This window comes from Trichechus manatus, unplaced genomic scaffold (genome assembly GCF_000243295.1).
Source record: "Trichechus manatus latirostris isolate Lorelei unplaced genomic scaffold, TriManLat1.0 scaffold00107, whole genome shotgun sequence".
NCBI classification, from domain to species: domain Eukaryota; kingdom Metazoa; phylum Chordata; class Mammalia; order Sirenia; family Trichechidae; genus Trichechus; species Trichechus manatus.
Genome location: NW_004444043.1, coordinates 6,055,353 through 6,074,022, shown reverse-complemented (window position 1 = coordinate 6,074,022; position 18,670 = coordinate 6,055,353). Strand labels below are relative to the sequence as shown.

Genomic DNA, 18,670 nt, shown 5'->3' with positions numbered 1-18,670 from the left:
GAGCCAATTAGCGCGCGGCGAGGCGGCGGCCACTTCCTCGTCGGCCGGGCCGCGCTTGGGACGGCTCCCACGATCGCGGGGCGGGGTAGGGCACGGCGGATCCGTCTCGCCTGCGTCCGCGTCTCCTACAACCAAGACTGGGCGCAAGTCCTTGAAGGCGCAGGGCTGCAAATCAGACAAAAAGAAACCTTAGGGTGCCTGGAGTGCCGGCTGACGGGAAGTTTGGTTGGCTTTTTGTGCGTGGTCTTTAGGATTTGCGGGTACAGGAAGCGAGATGTCGAAGCCGCCACCCAAACCAGTCAAACCAGGTAAGGAAGGTGCTCGCCGGGTCCCGTGGCCGCCTCCGCGCCTTGCGCTTCCTCTGCCACTTGGCAGGGCAGACCTGGCACGTCCCCGGCCCTGAGCGTCGCTTTCGGGATCCGACCCACCAGGGTGGGAGTTGCTAGCTTTGTTGCCTTTGCTACAGGGGTTAGATCATTTTTGATAGCAGAAGGATTTCGAGGGCTTCATTTTTATTTTTAAAAAAGGAGTCGCCTTCGTTTTTGCAACATTGTCATTCGCTGCAACTTTCCAGAGTGTGTGGTGGTTGGTTACGTCCCATGGAAGCTATCCGGGAAGACAGCCATCGATCTCCTTTTCTGTAAAAATTAAATAAATATTTCTTGAAATGGCCATTTAGCCACTTCCTCTTTTTTCAGTTTGTGTCACTGTCAGGTTAGAGTTCTTGACCGGCCAGAGCGAACGGGAAGTGCGCTGCGAGCAGGGTGGGGTGCGCGAGCGAGGCTCCTTCGGGACTTTTGAGAGGAGTCGCCTTTGAAATTGACTTCGGGATCTTGGGAATGCATTCTAACAAGCTCTCTACTGGTGCTTAGGCAGGAAGAATCTAGACTGCGGCAGAGTAATCTCGGCTGTTGCTATTCGGAGGGAACACTTTATCATCTCAGTTCATGCGATGAATTTGCAGGGGGAGAGATGACTGAATTCCCCGAAGCAGTTTTCTAGACCGATAAACCAAAAGAAAAAAGAAAACAAACCCATAAGAATTTAGACCAATAGTCCTTGGTAATTTTCAACTCTGTTCCTAGAATATTTTCTGTGATATGGAGAAATAAGAGAAATTAAGAGTCTGAGGTGTTTCAATTCCATACTATAACAGAAATGAAGTCTTAGGTACATTCATTCGGGCAGATAATTACGGAAAACGTAGGAAATGCAAGATAAATGGCTCCATATAGTCTCAGGTTTTTCTTCCAATCTCATGTAACTTCGTTATAGCAAAGGCTGAACCTTAATCCATTTACATCAGATTTTGAAGTAACTTTCATTGCCTGAAGTAGAGTTTCAATGATTAAGAGTTTTTTATTTTTCTTAAATGTTGGTCAAGTATTACAAGTTTCATGATTGTCCAGTTTTCTTTCTTTGCAGTGGGAATATTAAGTCTTTTTAATTGAAAATTATATACCTACTCAGTGTGGTGGCACAGTAGTTAAGAACTACGGCTGCTAACCAAAAGGTTGGCACTTTGACTCCACCAGCTGCTCCTTGGAAACCCTGTGGAGCAGTTCTATTCTGTCCTGTAGGGTTGCTGTGAGTCGGAATTGACTCCACCATTTATTTTGGCGGGGGGACGGGGGGTGCTGCATCTGAGTTGCTGGCTGGTACAGACTGTTAAAGAGCTGCTCAACTGTTAACGAAAAGGTTAGAGGTTCGAGTCCACTCAGAGGTGCCTGGAGGAAAGGCCTGTCGATCTGCTTCCAAAAAATCAGCCTTGAAAACCCTATGAAGCACAGTTCTAGTCTGACACACATGGGGTTGCCATGAGTTGAGTTCAACTCGATGGCAACTTTTTTTTTTTTTTTGTGCTGCATATGGAGAGACAGTGACAGTGGTGTGTGTGTGTGTACACAAAAATGCATGCACAGGTGTGGTTTAGGGATCATCCCTTTTCCACCTAGGGATACACACTTCCAAGAACCATCCCTGACACCAGTGCTTTCTCCTGCTCAGTAAATCAGAAAGCAACTGGGTGAACAAGACTTGTTTTAGAGAGAACTTTGACTCCATGCTAATTTATAAATGAGATTCAAATGCCAATAAGGTCACCACTGTAGAAATCAGTTTGTCACTTTACTAATTTACAATAAGAACTAGAACTCTCAATCAGACTTGAATCTTTGTGTGGACTGGCTTAATAATTGAAAGCAGAACTGTCCCATTATAGTAATGGCCCACACTTACTGTATGCCAGGCCCCGATGTAACCATTTTTACCTACGTTAACTCATTTACTCCTCAAAACAACACTGTGAGGTTGATACCATTATTGTTGCCTTTTTTTTCCAGTTGTTGTTGCATCAGCTCCAACTAATAGCGACCTCTTGTGCATCAGAGGAGAACTGTGCTCTATAGGTTTTTCAGTGGCTGATGTTTTGGAAGTAGATCTCCAGACTTTCTTCTGAGGTGTCTCTGGGTGGACTTGAACCTATAACTTTTCTGTTAGCAGCCAAGCACGTTAACAGTTTGCACGATGGAGAAATGAAGACAGGGCACAGGAAGGCTAAGTAACTTGTCCAAGGTCAGCAGCTGGTGGGGAGTAGAGGAGAGCAGAATTAGAACCCAGGTTGTCTGGCTCCGGAGTCTGGGCTCTTAACCATTATGCTTTTCTGCCTTATGTCATATTGTACCATTCACCTAAGTGATCGTGTGTGTTTTAGAGTTGGTGAGGAGAAAGTAGAAAGGAAAGGACCTCTAGTACTCAGTGAGTCGTCTTGTCACTTGGAAAAATATTGAGAGGAAACCAGAGAAAAAGTTAGCTTACAGATGTGCATATAGGCCTATAAAGTTACTGAAGGAGAGCTGAAAATTTGACTCTCAGCTTCACGCAGAGAGAGAAAAGATCAATTACAAGACTCCCAGTGCTCCTAAAAGTAAAATGTATTATTTGCTCTGAGAAGTTGTTACTTTAATGGCACTGAGATCTGAGACAGATTTTTCGCATTGGTTTTCTTCAAGTGTCAGAGTGGACTGGAGATCTTTGCAAGAAATGCAAGGGGGAGCATCATAGTCATGTTCCTTATAGCTTCCTTCAGAGCAAGATGGGGGCAAAACAGCATGACTCAAGTCAATAAGCAATACTAAAAGGGGGGGAGCTAGGCGAGGGAGGTCCAACGACTTACTGGAAGATTTTAATAGCAAGCGACATTAAGCTGTTGTGTGGGCTAATGTGTTTGTTGGGATGATGGGCATAGAGCTGTCAAGGGGATCATTTGAGAACGGAGGCGGCCCAGACAAGTCCCAGCCAGGCACTGGTGGAAGAGCCCTGCCATTTCATTTCTTTTTCTGTCTGATGTTATATCAGAGTCACCTTGTTGAGTTTTTGGCAGCATCCAAAATTCATTGGTTAAACATTTCCTAATACGTGCAGCTTATATTTTAGGCTCTGTCCTGTACACTAGGAAGGTCCCTGTCTGGCACAAGTGGTTTGCGATCAGCTGCTAAGCTAAAAGTTGGCAGTTCGAACCCACCTGGCATCTCCATGGAAGAAAGACCTGGTGACCTGCTTCTGTAAAGATTACAGCCAAGAGAACTCTGTAACAGATGGGGTCACCGTGAGTTGTAATTGACTCAATGGTAGTGGTTTTGGTTTTGGTTTTTCTATACACTAGGGTTCCAGGGAACAGTAAGGTAAGGTCTCATCTGTGAGTGTCTTGAGACTGATGGGGGAAGTTTACATATCTACAGACACTGTCTTAGAATGTTGCATATGTACATTTGGATGGCTGATCTCATCCATTTTGTTAAAAAAAAAAATCTCATCATTAAAAATAAAAGTAGTATATTATAGAAAACTTTGAAAATACGGTACAGATAAATAATAACTAAAAATATGAAAGTTATCCCTACCTATCACGTAGTGATGACCATATTAACATTTGGTGGATATTTGCCCAGATTTTATCTGTCTTCAAATCCATTTTTTTTTAAAAAAAAAACTACTTGCAGAACATTGTCCCAGCTTCAGTTTTAAGTGTCTTGCTGTTGTTTGGCTTATGTTTCCTGCAGTCTGCACAGTATTCCCTACCCTCTGCTGGAAAAGTCAGTTCTGTCTCAGTCTAACTTTTCCTTGCTTACTGATTTTTTTTCCTATATGGCCACTCAAGACCTATCATTGAATGCTTTCTTTTATTTGCTATCCTCTAACTGTTAGATGAGCCACCATGGTACTCTGTCTGCTAATGTGTCACAGTTTTGTGGTCTTCACATCATTCTTTATGAGACCCTTTCCCTCTCCTGAAGGAATCCCTGGATGGTGCGAATGGTTAATGCCCTCAGCTGCTAACTGAAAGGTTGGAAGTTTGAGTCCACCCAGGGTGCTTCAGAAGAAAGGCCTGGCAATCCTCCCGGGAAATCAGCCATTGAAAACCCTGTGGAGCACAGTTCTATTCTGACGGGGTTGCCATGAGTCGGAATCAACTTGACAGCAACTGTTTTTTGTCCCCCCCCCCTCCACTTTTCTGAAACAGCCTAGCCTCTCAGTTTTACACATACAGCATTTAAGGAGCTTTGATGGCATAATGGTTAAAGTGCTTGGATGCTAGCCAAAATGTTGCAGGTTTGAACCCACCTAGCTGCTTCAAGGGAGAAAGACCTGACGATTGGCTCCCATAAAGATACAGCCGAAAAAACTCTATGAGCAGTTCTACTCTGTCACAGGGGGTCACTATGAGTAGAATTGACTCAGTGGCACCGAGCAAGCACTTCTGCTGCTTTTAGCCATCCTCAGCAGCCTGGTCATTCAATTAGGGTGAACCTACCTGGCTTGTCGGAGCATAGACAACAGAACTCTGTTTTCACAAAGACTTTTTTAGTGGCCGTTCTGAGACATGGAGCCCTGGTGGCACAGTGGTTAAAGAGCTCAGCTGCTGAGCTGCTAACTTAAAGATCTGTGGAGAAAGATGTGACAGTCTGCTTCTGTAAAGATTACAGCTTTGGAAACCCTATAAGGTAGTTCTACTTTGTCCTATAGGGTCACTACAAGTCGGAATGGACTCGATGGCAACTGTTCTGAGATTTGATGTAGAGATGGGCCAAAGGATATTGAATGAGTTTGGACCTTAGCGTCATCACATTCTAAGCTCCATTGTAGTTGGAAGTCTGATGTCTTCTCTTAACTGTTTCTTTCAAATGGCTGATGGATCTTGGTGGTGAAAGCAAAGTAACCTAAATATTTCACGTCTTGTGAAAATAAATATATGAGACTTTGAAGAAGCAAATGTCAGTGTTTCGGATTCTTTTGTATTCCCAGTAAAAACATCATAAAACTTCAAAGACGGCACACATATACTGCTTAAATGACACTTGAGAGGAAAAATGTTTTCCTCTAAAATGATCGGAACTTTTGTGTAATTTTTTTCCCCTGAGTAAAGAGTTAGTCAAAGGTGAAGGTATAAACTTGGCTTTGAAATCTGCACATGAATAGTTTTCTTTCATAAACTTGATGCTTCGTTTATACCTGGTGGCAGAATAAAGCCTGAGCAACGTCTTGAAAATTTCAGAATGATGTTGATGGTAATAGTAATGGTTAACGTTTATTTTACTTATGTGTCAGGCACTGTGCCAGACATTTTTTATGCCCTATCTCATTTAATTATTCTAACTTCTCTGTGAGGTGAGTGCTAATATTTCCATTTTACAGATGAAAAAAGTAAGTTTTAGTGAGGTTAAGTAAACTACTTGAGGTCACAAAGCTACTAAGTGATTGGTTTGGCCTAGAAATGGAACACTGGCTTTAACTTGAGTCTGTGTACTTGAAGTGGGAAAACCTGTGAGGATTCTATTAGGTGGGACCGACTTTTGTTGGACAGACACTTTTATTAACTTATGCAGTTATTTTTTGCGTTTGCTTTGTATAACTCTTCTCTTTCCTTACATCTGTCTCCTTATTAGACTGTACACTTTTTTAGGAGTAAGAACAATCTTTTATTCCATTGTGACTACATAGCTACAAAACTTTTTATGCATGACATATACATAAAGTCTTGATACATGATAAAGTCTTTTTACCTGCAAGAAGTTGAGGGAAACTGTCGTGGGCACATCTTGTAGCTTCGTCACAAAGTAACGAAGGCTGGAGACAGGCAGTATTCCATCTGCACCCTTCTTTCCAAAAATAGTGGTGTCCTCTGCCTCTTGTGCTTTCAACATTCCCAAGACTTGACTTAGAGGTACTAGTGCGATGAGCTTTTCTTATGCACATCTCCTGTCTCATGCCCAATGAAAACCGTTGCAAAATTGTGCTCACTTGCTTAATGCACAGGGAAAGACAAAATCCATTTAAAAAAAAAAAAAAGACACCTTTCAGTGAGCTGATGTGAGCAGTCAAGATCTCTACTGGAGCAGGTCAAACAAATCAGTTTGGAAAAAAAAAATTGCAGCTATCAATACAGAGAGAGCTCTCTGGATCTTTTGAACAGCTGCATGGCATTCCATTGTATTTATTTAACTGATTCCTTATTAATGTGCATTTAGATTGTTTCCAGTCTTTTGTTATAACAAACAGTGTTAACAACAGCCTTGTTGTTGCTTATATGTGTAAATCCACAGGATAAAGTCCTGGCAGTGGGATTGCTGTATCAGAGGCTATGTGTATTGTCTTTTCATAGATGTTTCCAAATTGCCCTTCTAAGAGGTTATACCAATTTACCTTCCTACCAAAAAAGTGGGAGCATGACGTAATTAAACAGAAAAATTATATTGCCGGCGATAGGAGATATTATCAAGCCGTGGACAGAAGGCTGGCAAGGAACTAGAGGAAGCTGAGATGGTTATCACAGAAGAGGGGACATCTAAGTTGAGTCTTGAACACTGACTAAGAGTTTGTTGGTGTTAGGTGCCAAGCGACCCCATGTGACAGAGTAGAACTGCCCCAGAAGATTTTCTTGGCTGTAATTTTTACAAAAGCAGGTTGCCAGGTCTTGGTGCCATGGAGCCACTTGGTGGGTTTCAACTGCCAACTTTTTGGTTAGCACCACCAGGGCTCCTTGAGTAAGAGTTGGCTAGGCAGAAAAGCAGGACAGTTCATTTCATGTGTGCAGAGATGAAATAACTTGATGTGCTTTCCTGTCCATGTTGGCCTGACTGCAGACGTGCTGAGCTTCTCTGCATGACACTGCGAACTGGAGAAGTTGGTTCCAAATTAAAGAGAAAGTCATTTGCCTAGTGTAGCTGTTTGTGGGAAACAATATTGCTCCACAGAGCAAGATTTTAAATATACGCATTTTTGCCGCCTACTTATCCGCATCTCTCTTTGCCAGAATGTTAACAGTGGTTGTGGGTGTGTAGTTTACAGCCATGGGTTAAAATGGGTGAGCAGCTTCCGATCAGTTCAGCAGTTCACTGATGGGATGGCTGTGGCCACTTCCTCTTTATTAATTCTTACCAGTTGTTTCCTACTTTACGTTTTGTTGTTGTTAGGTGCCGTCGACTCGATTCTGACTCATAGCAACCCTACGCACAACAGAACGAAACACTGCCTGGTCCGCGCCATCCTCACAATTGAGCATGAGCCCATTGTTGCAGCCATTGTGTCAATCCATCTCATTGAGGGTCTTCTTTTTCACTCTTGTTCTCTTTGATGTCTGCTCTGGAGCCTCTGTTGTTAATGACTGGCACCTGGCTACCTGCTGATCTACCCTGATCCCTTGACATTTGTCTGCTTTTTCCTGCTTAAGACCCATACCCCATAACATTTGGGCATTTGGCTAAGAGTACCAGTGTCTTCCTGATGTATTATAACCCTGTGACTGCTCTGTGTCTGTGTGGACTCTTGGTTGTGTTTCTCTTGGGCTGCCTTCCTTCTTCAGGCCCCAGCCTTTAACAGACATAGCTAGAGCTAACTTTTGAGGTCTGTCATTGCCATTTGTTGTTCGAGTCTGATTATGGCACCTCAGGGTACCAGAACCACATGCCCAGGGTGCCTTGCAACAGAACCATCCTGGTTTTCCTCACCAAGATTAACTGGAACTTGGTTTCTTCTTCTCAATTCCATAGAGTCCTGAGGTTCACATATGATTCGTACTGATTCAGTTATGACTAACAAATTCACCTTCAGTGTTAACCAATCATTGATTTAATGTAATTCCCTTTCCAAAGGTGTTTACATTAAAAAATAAGAGAAACTAAAAACAAGATTTATGAAAAGAATTCCCTTTTATTTTCTATTTGTTTTTTTAAATAATTTTTTTGTTGTTGTAGTTGCTGGAAATATACACAGTGGAACATTCACCAATTCAACAATTTCTACATGTACAATTCAGTGACATAGATTACATTCTTTGAGTTGTGCAACCATTCACCTTCCATTTCTAAATTGTCCTCCCCCATTAACATAAACACACTCCGCCTAAGCTTCCTAGCTAACCTTTTGAGTTGCTGTTGTCAGTTTGATCCCATATGTCGTAGGTATTTCTTTCAAAAAGCACAATGCTCAAGGCAGACATAGAATTCCCTTTTAAAATGAAAGACTCTAATGATAGGACTTTAAGTGTAACCCATTGCTATCAAGTTGATTCTAACTCATAGCAACCCTATAGGACAGAGTCAAACTGTCCCATAGGGTTTCCACAGCTGTAATCTTTACGGAAGCCGACTGCCACATCTTTCTCCTGTGGAGCAGCTGGTGTTTTTGAGCTGCCGACCTTTAGGTTAGCAGTTGAGCCCTTGAGCATTGTGCCACCAGGGCTCCTTACTTTAGGCATAAAGACTGGCTAGTAGGATGGATATCATAGGACCAAGTCATACATTGCTGAAGGGGGAGGCAGAGTATAGTGATGGAAAATAAAGGTTAGTTTGGGGATGAAGTTCTGGTCCCATTTTTTTTTTTTTAAATTAACTTACTAGGTGACTTTGGTAAGTTGCTTAGACCACTGTGGTCTTCATCTGGTCTTTATCTTCACCAGTTCTTTCATCTGATTCTAAATCTTCTTCATTGCCTTAGACTGGCCTTTCAATTAATTTCTCAGATTTTTAAATAATTTCATCGTGTGCTTATTCTCATCGACTCCAGGGATGTTTTTGATCAGCCCCTACCCTTTCCCCTACCCCTCCCAATCCTCAGTGGCATGGGAATACAAACATATGAAGCAGTTAAATACTTTAAGGGCTTTTCGTGAGCCCAGATTTCCATGACAACCAAACAGAGAGGGAGAGAGAGAGAGAAGAGGATGAGATAAGGGTTAGAGTGGGGGCATAATGTATTAATAATTAGGCCTGATCTGATTTCCCTTAGGCTCTGCCTGTACAGGCCAGCATTTCTTGCCGCTGCCTAGAGGAAGAGCACACTGGGGTTGGCCTGCAGGAATGTGTCTGGGGCTTTGTTGTTGTTAATTGCCGTAATTTCCAAGGCATGGCGACCCCATATGTGCAGAGTAGAGCTGTTCCATAGGGTTTTTAAGGCTGTGACATTTTGGAAGCAAAATCGCTGGGCCTCAATTCCAAGGTGCCTCTAGGCAGATTTGAACTACCAACTTCTCGGTTAGTAGTTCAGCGCTAACTGTTTGTGCCACCCAGGGGACGACTCCACCAGCTGTACACACGCGGGTTCCATTGAGACCCTCACAGAATGTAGTTGTTCATTAATGACCATTAAGGTGTTGAGGACTTTTATGTTTGGAAAATATGTAAAGTTGATATTAGCTCAATAATGTCAACTCTGTAGGCCTGAGATATAAGAACAGATGTCTTCTGTTAGTGTTTAGAAATTGACTCTCTGTGCAGAATGTCATTCAGGATCGTCCTTCCATCTTATTTGGAGGTACAGTTTCATGCCATCGATTCAGATTCCGACCTTGCTTTATAGAAATTCTCCAGGGAAGAGGGTTTTCAGTGCTTCTCTGTAGAAGAGGGATGATGAGTCTTCCCGTAAGAGAGTGGCTTTCACCCCTCCCATTGCGCTCCCACAAGAAACCAAAAAAAAACCAGAACATTTATATATTTATGGAGCCCTGGTGGCACGCTGGTTAAGAGCTTGGCTGCTAACCAAAAGGTCAGCAGTTTGAATCCACCAACTGTTCCTTGCAAACCTGTGGGGCAGTTCTAGTCTGTCCTATAGGGTCGTTATGAGTCGGAATCAACTCGATGGCATCGGATTTGGTTTTATATATTTATAAGGGTTTTGGTAAATTTAAGGACATAGAATTATATTGATAGGAATAAGTGTTACTGCTGTGACTTTGGAACTCAAACTAAAATAATTCCATTGGTAGTTAAACTTTTTTATAGTGCTCTTGAGTATTAATTTTCTACTAAAATATCTTTAAAACCAAAGATAAAGAATTGCAATTTGTCAGGACAAATGGCAAGAGATGGCAGGTTACTTTGGCAGCTGGTCGGTGGGTATTGAAGGAGAGCAAATTCCTAGTAATTATTATGAAAGCCTGCAATTTAGACAACCGTTGCACGCTGGTGGAAAGCCACTGCCCTTGAGAGCGCTGAATTTTCCTTCTCTGTCCCTGTGGGCAGAGAGATCATTTTCATTGTCAACCCATCTACATCTTAAACAGCAAATAGTTCTGCAGTCTCAAGGGTTTGGGAGGGAACAAGGCATTCCTAGAAGTTAAAGGGCAAATTAACCAGTTAAACAAAACCAGTTGCTGTCATGTTGTCTCCAATTGATGGCAACCCCACGTGTGTCAGAGAACTGTGCTCCATAGGGCTTTCAGTGGCTGATTTTTCAGAAGCAGATTGCCTCGCTTTTCTTCTGAGGCATCTCTGGGTGGACTCGAACCTCCAACCTTTTGGTTAGCAGTTGAGCAGCATGTTCACCATTTGCATCACTCAGGGACTCCAAGGGCAAATTACTGTCTTAATCCTCCCCTCCTTTCCACCCTTAACCCCATGTTCATAAAAAGATAAAACATTCTTCTGGGCCATCCATCAATGAAAAAGAGGGGAAAAAAAGAAAGTCAGTGAGCATATGCAACCTCAGGGTGGGTGTGAGAGGGCTTATTGCAGCCTTGGGTGTCTGAGGGGTTAGGCACTGAACTCAAGTATTGACCCGCAGGGTTTTTTTTTTTTTACAACCCAGGCCTTGAGAGGAAGGGAGGTTTCTAACAGAAAGGTGCCGGGACTTATCCTGTTTTATTGTTGTTAGGCACTGTTGAGTCCCTTCCAACTCATAGCGACCCTAGGTACAACAGAACAAAACACTGCCCACTCCTGTGCCATCCTCACAGTCCCTCTGCTATGTTTGAGCCCATTGTTGCAGCCGCTTTGTCAGTGTATCTTTTGGGGGTCTTCCTCTTTTTCACTGACCCTCTACATCCTATTTTATTACAGTCCCAGAAGACCACAGATTTTCATTTGTCAGGCCCGGTCATTCTGTGGGGGAAATCCTGAAGGACTCTATTCTGTTGGGCCCCTCTTCCTCCTCCTGAAATCTGATGTGGTTTGGGAAAATCCCTGGACATTTCTTTGAGTTTAAGATTTTCCCCTGGCCTTTTCGGGGAGTGACTTGGAATCCTCAAGGCTTCCCAGACCCGTTATGACTTCTATCTAACCCTTCCTCTCCAAAAACAGTCTAGACTTCCAGGACCAAGGCCCAGCTGAGAGAAGGAGCTGAGGTCTGCCCAGCTCTGCAGCTCACCTCTTGGGGCATCCCATCACCAGCGCTGCCCTGGGCTAAGCCTTCAGCCGGATACCACGTCAGACCCTGGGATGGTGGGTGGGCAAAGCTCTGGTCTGAGGCATCGTGTCCAGGAATCTTGGACCAAGCAATCCAGGCCACTTTTATGAAGTGTTTTAAGAACATGACCCTTAGAACACAACGCAAACCTTGTGAAGTAGTGTTACTTTGACTTGAGAGGTGATGCAGCTTGGGAAACTGTTTCCAGGTTAAAGGCTGTTATCTTAGGAAGTAGGTGATTTGGAAGAAATTAATGTGTTAGACATCTTGTTAGTTTCCTATAGTTGGCTTCTCTGAACCTACTTTCTTGGTTTTGGTTTTTTTATATTTTGAGGTGTGAAATCCCTTGTGTGTGCTATACGAGAGACTCAAGCTTGAATCCTTTTGTTTTCTCAACTAGGAGGGGCTCAGTCTTCAGAGTTATTGCTTATTCTTGCTTTCTAATTACTTTTTTCTTCTGGTGTTGGATAGCATATCTCTTACATCCAGAGTTTGTAGTATTAGCTGGAAACAGTAAAATGCCCTCAGCTACAGATTTAGTCCTTTATGCCTTTAGCTACAAATGTGTCCATTGGGTAAGCTTTGATTGAGAACCTCCCTTAAGCTCTGTGATGTCTCTAGGAATTCTTTTTTTGTTTTTCTTAGATACTGCATGAGTTTCCCAGGGCTGTATACCAAAGTACCACCAACTGGGTGGCTTATAATGACAGAAATTTATTGTCTGACAGTGCTGGAGGCTAGAAGTATGAATTCAGGGTCCCAGCAGGGCCTTGCATTTTCTGAAGGCCCTAGGGGATCCTTTCTGGCGTCTTCCAGCTTCTGGTAGCCCCAGATGTTCCTTGGTTTATGGCAGCATGACTCCAGTCTCTGCCTCTGTCGTCACATAGCTATCTTCCCTCTGTGTCTGTCTCTCTGTATGTCTTCTCCTCTTATAAAGATACCAGTCATGTTGGATTAGGGCCCACCCTGCTTCATTATGACCTCATGATAACCGTATTCCCAAATAAGGTTACATTCCCAAGGTAGTGGGGCTTAGGGCTTCAACAAATCTCTTTGTGAGACACAATTCAACCCATAACAGATACAGTGTATATCCTTGTCACTGTACCAGTTTTTAAATGGGTTCTGCTGTAAATAAAAAATAAAGGAGACATTTGTTGTATTGCTAGAATGTGTCTCTATAGAGGGCTAAGGTCATTTGTTGATATATTATGAGAACATTTTATTATTGCCAACAGTCCCAGATATCTCAATCTGTTGATTTTCTGTTTAGTGTCCAGACGCTGGATGTACACATTCATTTACCAAATGCTCTGGCCTGGTGTTTTTTCAGCGTATGCGTGGTGACCAGAAGTAGGTCAGGAAATAAGTGTAGTTGGTCATGACTAGCATCTTTTAAAAAAAAAGAGAAGAATAAAAACACAGACTAGAATAAGAATAGAAGGTATCCAAGTGAATCAACCAAAGTAAGGATAAGTACTTTTTGTGAAACTTTTTTTCAGTTTTATGAGTGTGTGTTTTTCCTGGGTCCTGATGTGAAGTATATTTAGTTTGAGAATCCCTTCTCTAGGCTGTGTTCATCACCGTTTAGTCCCCAGCCTAATCTGTCGCCATTTCCCACCCCAGGTTCCAGGCATATTGGTCTACTTGACCTTCCATGACCCCTCTCCCTGTCCTCCAGCCCCTCTGTGTCTTTGTACGCTCGTTATTTTGGAACTGCTAAACAAAAAGGTGGGCAGTTCGAACCCACCAAGCCACTCTGTGGGAGAAGGATGTGGCAGTCTGCTTCCGTAAACATTACAGCCTTGGAAACCCAGTTTTACTTTGTCCTGTAGGGTCAGTATGAGTCAGAATTGACTCGACGGCAATGGGTTTATTTTTTGATTTTCTCCCCTACCCCACTTTGCCGGGGCAACTCCTGTTATGTTCCCCAAATCAAACTAGATTTCGCTGCCTGTGAGAGCCTGCACTGATCCGAGGAGCCTCCCTGACATCTGTGTTGCTTACATGTCCCCTGTAGTCTCTCTCAGTTTTGTGAACTTACTGGGCATTGTAATTGCTTACCTCTCAACCCATTTCTTCCCCCCTGCTGTGAGGTCAGGAAGACAAAGAAAACAAAAGGAGGATTCATATTAATAAATATTCTGCTAGTAAAATACAAATAACTTGTATATTTTCTTTCAATAAGGCATTAAAAGAGAACTTTTTTTCCCTAATTATGTATGACATTCCTATTCATGGTAGAAAGATTGGAAAATAAAGAAGAAAATAAACATGACTCAAATTCCTACCACCCATAGGTAACTCTTGGAGACCCTGGTGGTGCAGTGGTTAAGAGCTACGACTGCTAACCAAAAGGTTGGCAGTTCAAATCCACCAAGTGCTCCTTGGAAACTCTAGGGGGCAGTTCTGCTCTGTCCTGTAGGGTCACCATGAGTCGGAATCGACTCGACGGCAACGGGTTCTTTTTTTTTTTTTTTTTTATAGATAACTGTTAGCATTTTGATGTTTCCTTCCAGTTTTTTTCTATGCATATTTTTGCTTAACATAACTGATTGTATATATAATTTTTCCAGCCTTTTTTACATAACAGCAAAACATAAGGGTATCCCCAAAAAGCTAATTTTTAAAGGACATGACAAACCTTTTCTTTATTATGGTAACCTGAAGTTCAATATGTGTATACATTTACATGCTGATGTATTCTGTTTTTTAAATCATTCTATATTCATAGCTATAGGTTTCAAAAATGATAACTTTAAACTTACATTTAATTCCTTTATAGCCACTAGGGGACATAAAGGAGCCCTAGTGGCACAGTGGTTAAGTGCTCAGCTGCTAAGTGAAAGGTCTGCAGTTCAAACCTGCCAGCCACCCCGTGGGAGAAAAGACCTGGTGATCTGCTCCTGTAAAGATTATAGCCTAGGAAGCCCTATGGGGCAGTTCTACTTTGTCATATAGGGTTGCTATGAGTCAGAATTGACTCACGGCACCCAACAACAGGGGACGTAGTGTAAGGTGTTGTATTTTGTTTGATTAACAGAAGCATTAAGATACTTCTGTTGGCGTATTGGGAGGAGCCCTGGTGGCACAGTGGTTAAGCGCTCAGCTGCTATCTGAAAGGTTGGCAGTTCGAACCTACCATCTGCTCCTTGGGAGAAAGATGTGGCAGTCTGCTCCCGTAAAGATTACAGCCTTGGGAACCCTATGGGGCAGTTCTACTCTGTCCTGTAGGGTTGCTGTGAGTCGGAATTGATTTGACGGCAATGGGTTTGGTTTTTGACTTGCCAATGAGGACAAAAACACAGGAAATAAGCTGCATAAAAAGGTAAAAATTCATAGCAATTCATAATAGCTAACACTTATGGGCATATACAATGTGTCAGGAGCTGCAGGAGCATAGGGTAGGTAGGGATCAGCAAACATTTTCTGTAAAGCACCAGATAGTAAATATTTTAGGCTTTGCGTGCCACATATGGTCTGTGTTGGAGCTACCCGAGTCTACCATTATAGCACGAAAGGGGCCATAGGAATACACAAACAAATGAACGTGGCTGCGTTCCAATTCACTTTATTTATGGACACTGCAGTTTGAATTTCAGATAATTTTCATGTGTCACGAAATATTCTTCTTCTAATTTTACCCCCCAACCATTTAAAAATGTCAAAACCATTATGAGCTCACAGGCCATACAGAAGCAGGCGTAAATGTCACGGGTTGGCACTTGGCCTTATCTTCTTGTGTTTGAATCCACCAGCTGCTCCTTGGAAACCCTGTGGGGCAGTTCTACTCTGTCCAATAGGGTCCCTATGAGTAGGAATCGACTCGACTGCAACAAGTTTGGTTTTTTGTTTTTTTTTGGTTTTCCAGCTTCTGTAGCTCTGGTTCCTTGGTGATCTTCACGTGGCATCTGTCTTCCCCAGTTTGTGCTCGCTTGTCTCTGTTTCTATGCTGCTCCTGTAACTCAGTAGTAATCAGGTTTAGGACATACCATATGCTGATAGAGCCTCATAAACATAACAAAGAAACCTTATTTCCAAATAGAGTTACATCCACAGATCTGGGGGTAAGGATTTCAACACATATTTTAGGGGGACAGAATTGAACACATAACCGGGACCGTTTGCTCTCTTTCTCTGATTTTTAGCCAGTCAAGACATAGTTGGCAAAGAGCTTGTCGTTTGAAACTTTGAACCCCACTTTTTGGGGCTTTTTCATAAGACTGTGTAGAAGAAATAAAAATAGCCAGGAGTTACGTTCCCTCCAGATGTAAAAGTAACCAACTTTGCTGAAAGGCACTGAGACGTATAAGCAAAGGGAAAAAAATGGATTAGAAAGGCACACTGTTAATAAACAGAACCCTCTTGTCAGAAAACACACTGGCTACTGTTTTTAATGCGTCTGCCATTACTGCAGCTGAAATCAAGACACGTTTCAAATTCTTGAGGGTTTTATTTTTTTGGGGGGGGGTTAGATGAGGATGCAGCAGGGAAGAGGTGATACTTGAGTGTGCAGGGAATGAAAATTTTGTGTTCATAGTCTTTTCTATTAGTAGTATCTTTTAAAGGTATATATGCAAATGGAATTGATTAGATTTGATTTAATTAATTCAAGAATACAAATGTGAGGGAAGAAACTTATTCTTTACATCAGAAACTCGTAGAGATTGCTACGTTCACATTATAGTTTTCTTGTCAGGGATGACCACCTTTGTTTTTATTTTCAAGAGCATTGAGCTTCTGTGGAATGGCATGGCTAGAGACCTAGACCAAGACAGCTGTTCTGTGCACCGATCACCTTTGTGGTCACTGGAATCCTCAAAGCCCAGGGGAGCCCTGTATTGGCCTAACAGAGCGCAGCTGTTTCCTTTCACCCCTACCATCGAAATGATGGCCTTGACTCTTGGATACCATCATAGATGCCTCCTGTTTTGTTTTTGAGCAGAAAATACCCTGTTTCATCATGCATGTTTAATGAAATAATTTAAATATGGCTAGCAGAAGTAACATTAACACTTTTACTTACTCTAGAATATTCGGAGGTAGTGACACTTTTTTTTGCATACCCAGAAAGTATAAATTAAGAAGATTAATATTCTCTTGGGCAAATATGAGAAATATATGTATGTGGTAAATTCTTTTTTCAGGGATTTTCCTTTGTTCAATTAATTCTCCTACTCTTCCTCTTTTTGAAAACTCAAACATTGGTTGTAACTATTGCCTTTTAGGGGTAGAAGAGGGATTAAAAGTATATATATAGTAGCTGAATCTTAAAATTTGCAAAGTAGAAGAACTGTTATTCATTCTTTATAGAACCCTGTAGCAGAGCCCTAATTTGATCAGAGAGCCTAAAGCAGTAGCTTTCAAACTTTTTTTTAACCTTGACCTTCAGTGAGGTATGTATTTTACTCTAAACCAAAAACCAAACCCACTGCCATCGAATCAATTCTGACTCATAGCAACCCTGCAAGGTTTCCAAGGCTGGAAATCTTTACAGAAGCAGACTGCCACATCTTTCTCCCACGGAGCGGGCTGGTGGGTTTGAACTGCTGACCTTATGGTTGGCAGCTGAGTGCTTTAACCACTGCACTACCAGGGCTCCTTATTTTACTCTAAGACCCAGTATATACAAAGGCACATGTGCACACACATGTACACACACTCATACAGTAGGCCATAGGAGTAAATAGGGGTATGTAGAAATTTGCATTAGTCTTGATTTTCTGCAAAAATCTTGCATTTAGCTTTGGCTGATTTGGAAGCGACACTGAGACTTGTGCTTGAGCAAGAGATTGTAGATTACATGTTGTTGTTTGTTGCTATTAGGTGCCGTCGAGTCTGTTCCTGTTCATAGCCATCCTATGCACAACAGAATGAAACACTGCCCGGTCCTGTGCCATCCTCACACTTGTTGTTATGCTTGAGCCCATTGTTGCAGCCCATGTCAATCCATCTCAATGAAGGTCTTCCTCTGGTTCGATGACCCTCTACATTACCAACCACAATGTCCTTCTCTAGGGACTGGTCCCTCCTGGGGAGGGATCCCTTCTAAGGAGTATTCTGGTACTTCTTACAAGACAGATTTGTTCATTCTTCTGGCAGCCCATGGTATATTCAGTATTCTTCGCCAACACCACAATTCAAAGGTTTCGATTCTTCGGTCTTCCTTCTTCATCATCCAGCTTTCGCATGCATATGACGCGATTGAAAACACCCTGGCTTGGGTTAGGGGCACCTTAGTCTTCAAGGTGACATCTTTGCTTTTCAACACTTTAAAGAGGTCTTTTGTAGCATATTTGCCCAGTGCAATGAGTCTTTTGCTTTCTTGACTGATGCTTCCGTGGGTGTTGATTGTGGATCCAAATAAAATGAAATCCTTGACAACTTCAGTCTTTTCTCTGTTTATCGTAATGTTGCTTATTAACCCAGTTGTGATGATTTTTGTTTTCTTTATGTTGAGATGTAATCCATACTGAAGGCTATGATCTTTGATCTTGATCAGTAAGTGCTTCAAGTCCTCTTTGCTTTCAGCAAGCCAGGTTGTGTCATCTGCATAACTCAGGTTGTTAATGAATCTTCCTCCAATCCTGATGCCTCGTTCTTCTTCATATACTCCAGTCTGTCTTAGTCTGGAAGCTCAGCTGAAACCTGTCTGCCATGGGTGACCCTGCTGGTGTTTGAATACCGGTGGCATAGCTTCCAGCATCATAGCAACACACAAGCCCCACAGTACGACAAAATGACAGACGCGTGGCGGGTAGATTGCATAGGCTACCTTTATGCTTAATCAGTGTAGCAGCACCAGTAATCCGAACGAGGCATGCCATTTAGATTTATTGTTTAGTGTGTTAACATTCACATTGAAAAGCAGGTAAACATTCTAAATGTAATTTAGTCCAAATGTCTTCTTGTGTGCTTTATATATGAAAAATCCTTTCAGTCAGTTGGAAGAATAAATGTTTATTTATTTATTTTTTGTAACCAAAAGGTT

The 18,670-nt window shown here is 42.3% G+C and overlaps 1 protein-coding gene across 1 annotated transcript in view; it reads left to right on the top strand.

Annotated features, from left to right (window-relative positions):
- The first annotated feature begins 65 nt into the window (after window positions 1-65).
- OSTF1 (osteoclast stimulating factor 1) overlaps window positions 66-18,670 on the top strand; it is a 61,351-nt gene continuing 42,746 nt past the window's right edge. The window contains exon 1 of the mRNA XM_004383286.2: window positions 66-308. Within this exon, the coding sequence (XP_004383343.1) occupies window positions 275-308 (34 nt within the window). The 5' untranslated portion in view covers window positions 66-274. The remainder of the gene's footprint in view (window positions 309-18,670) is intronic.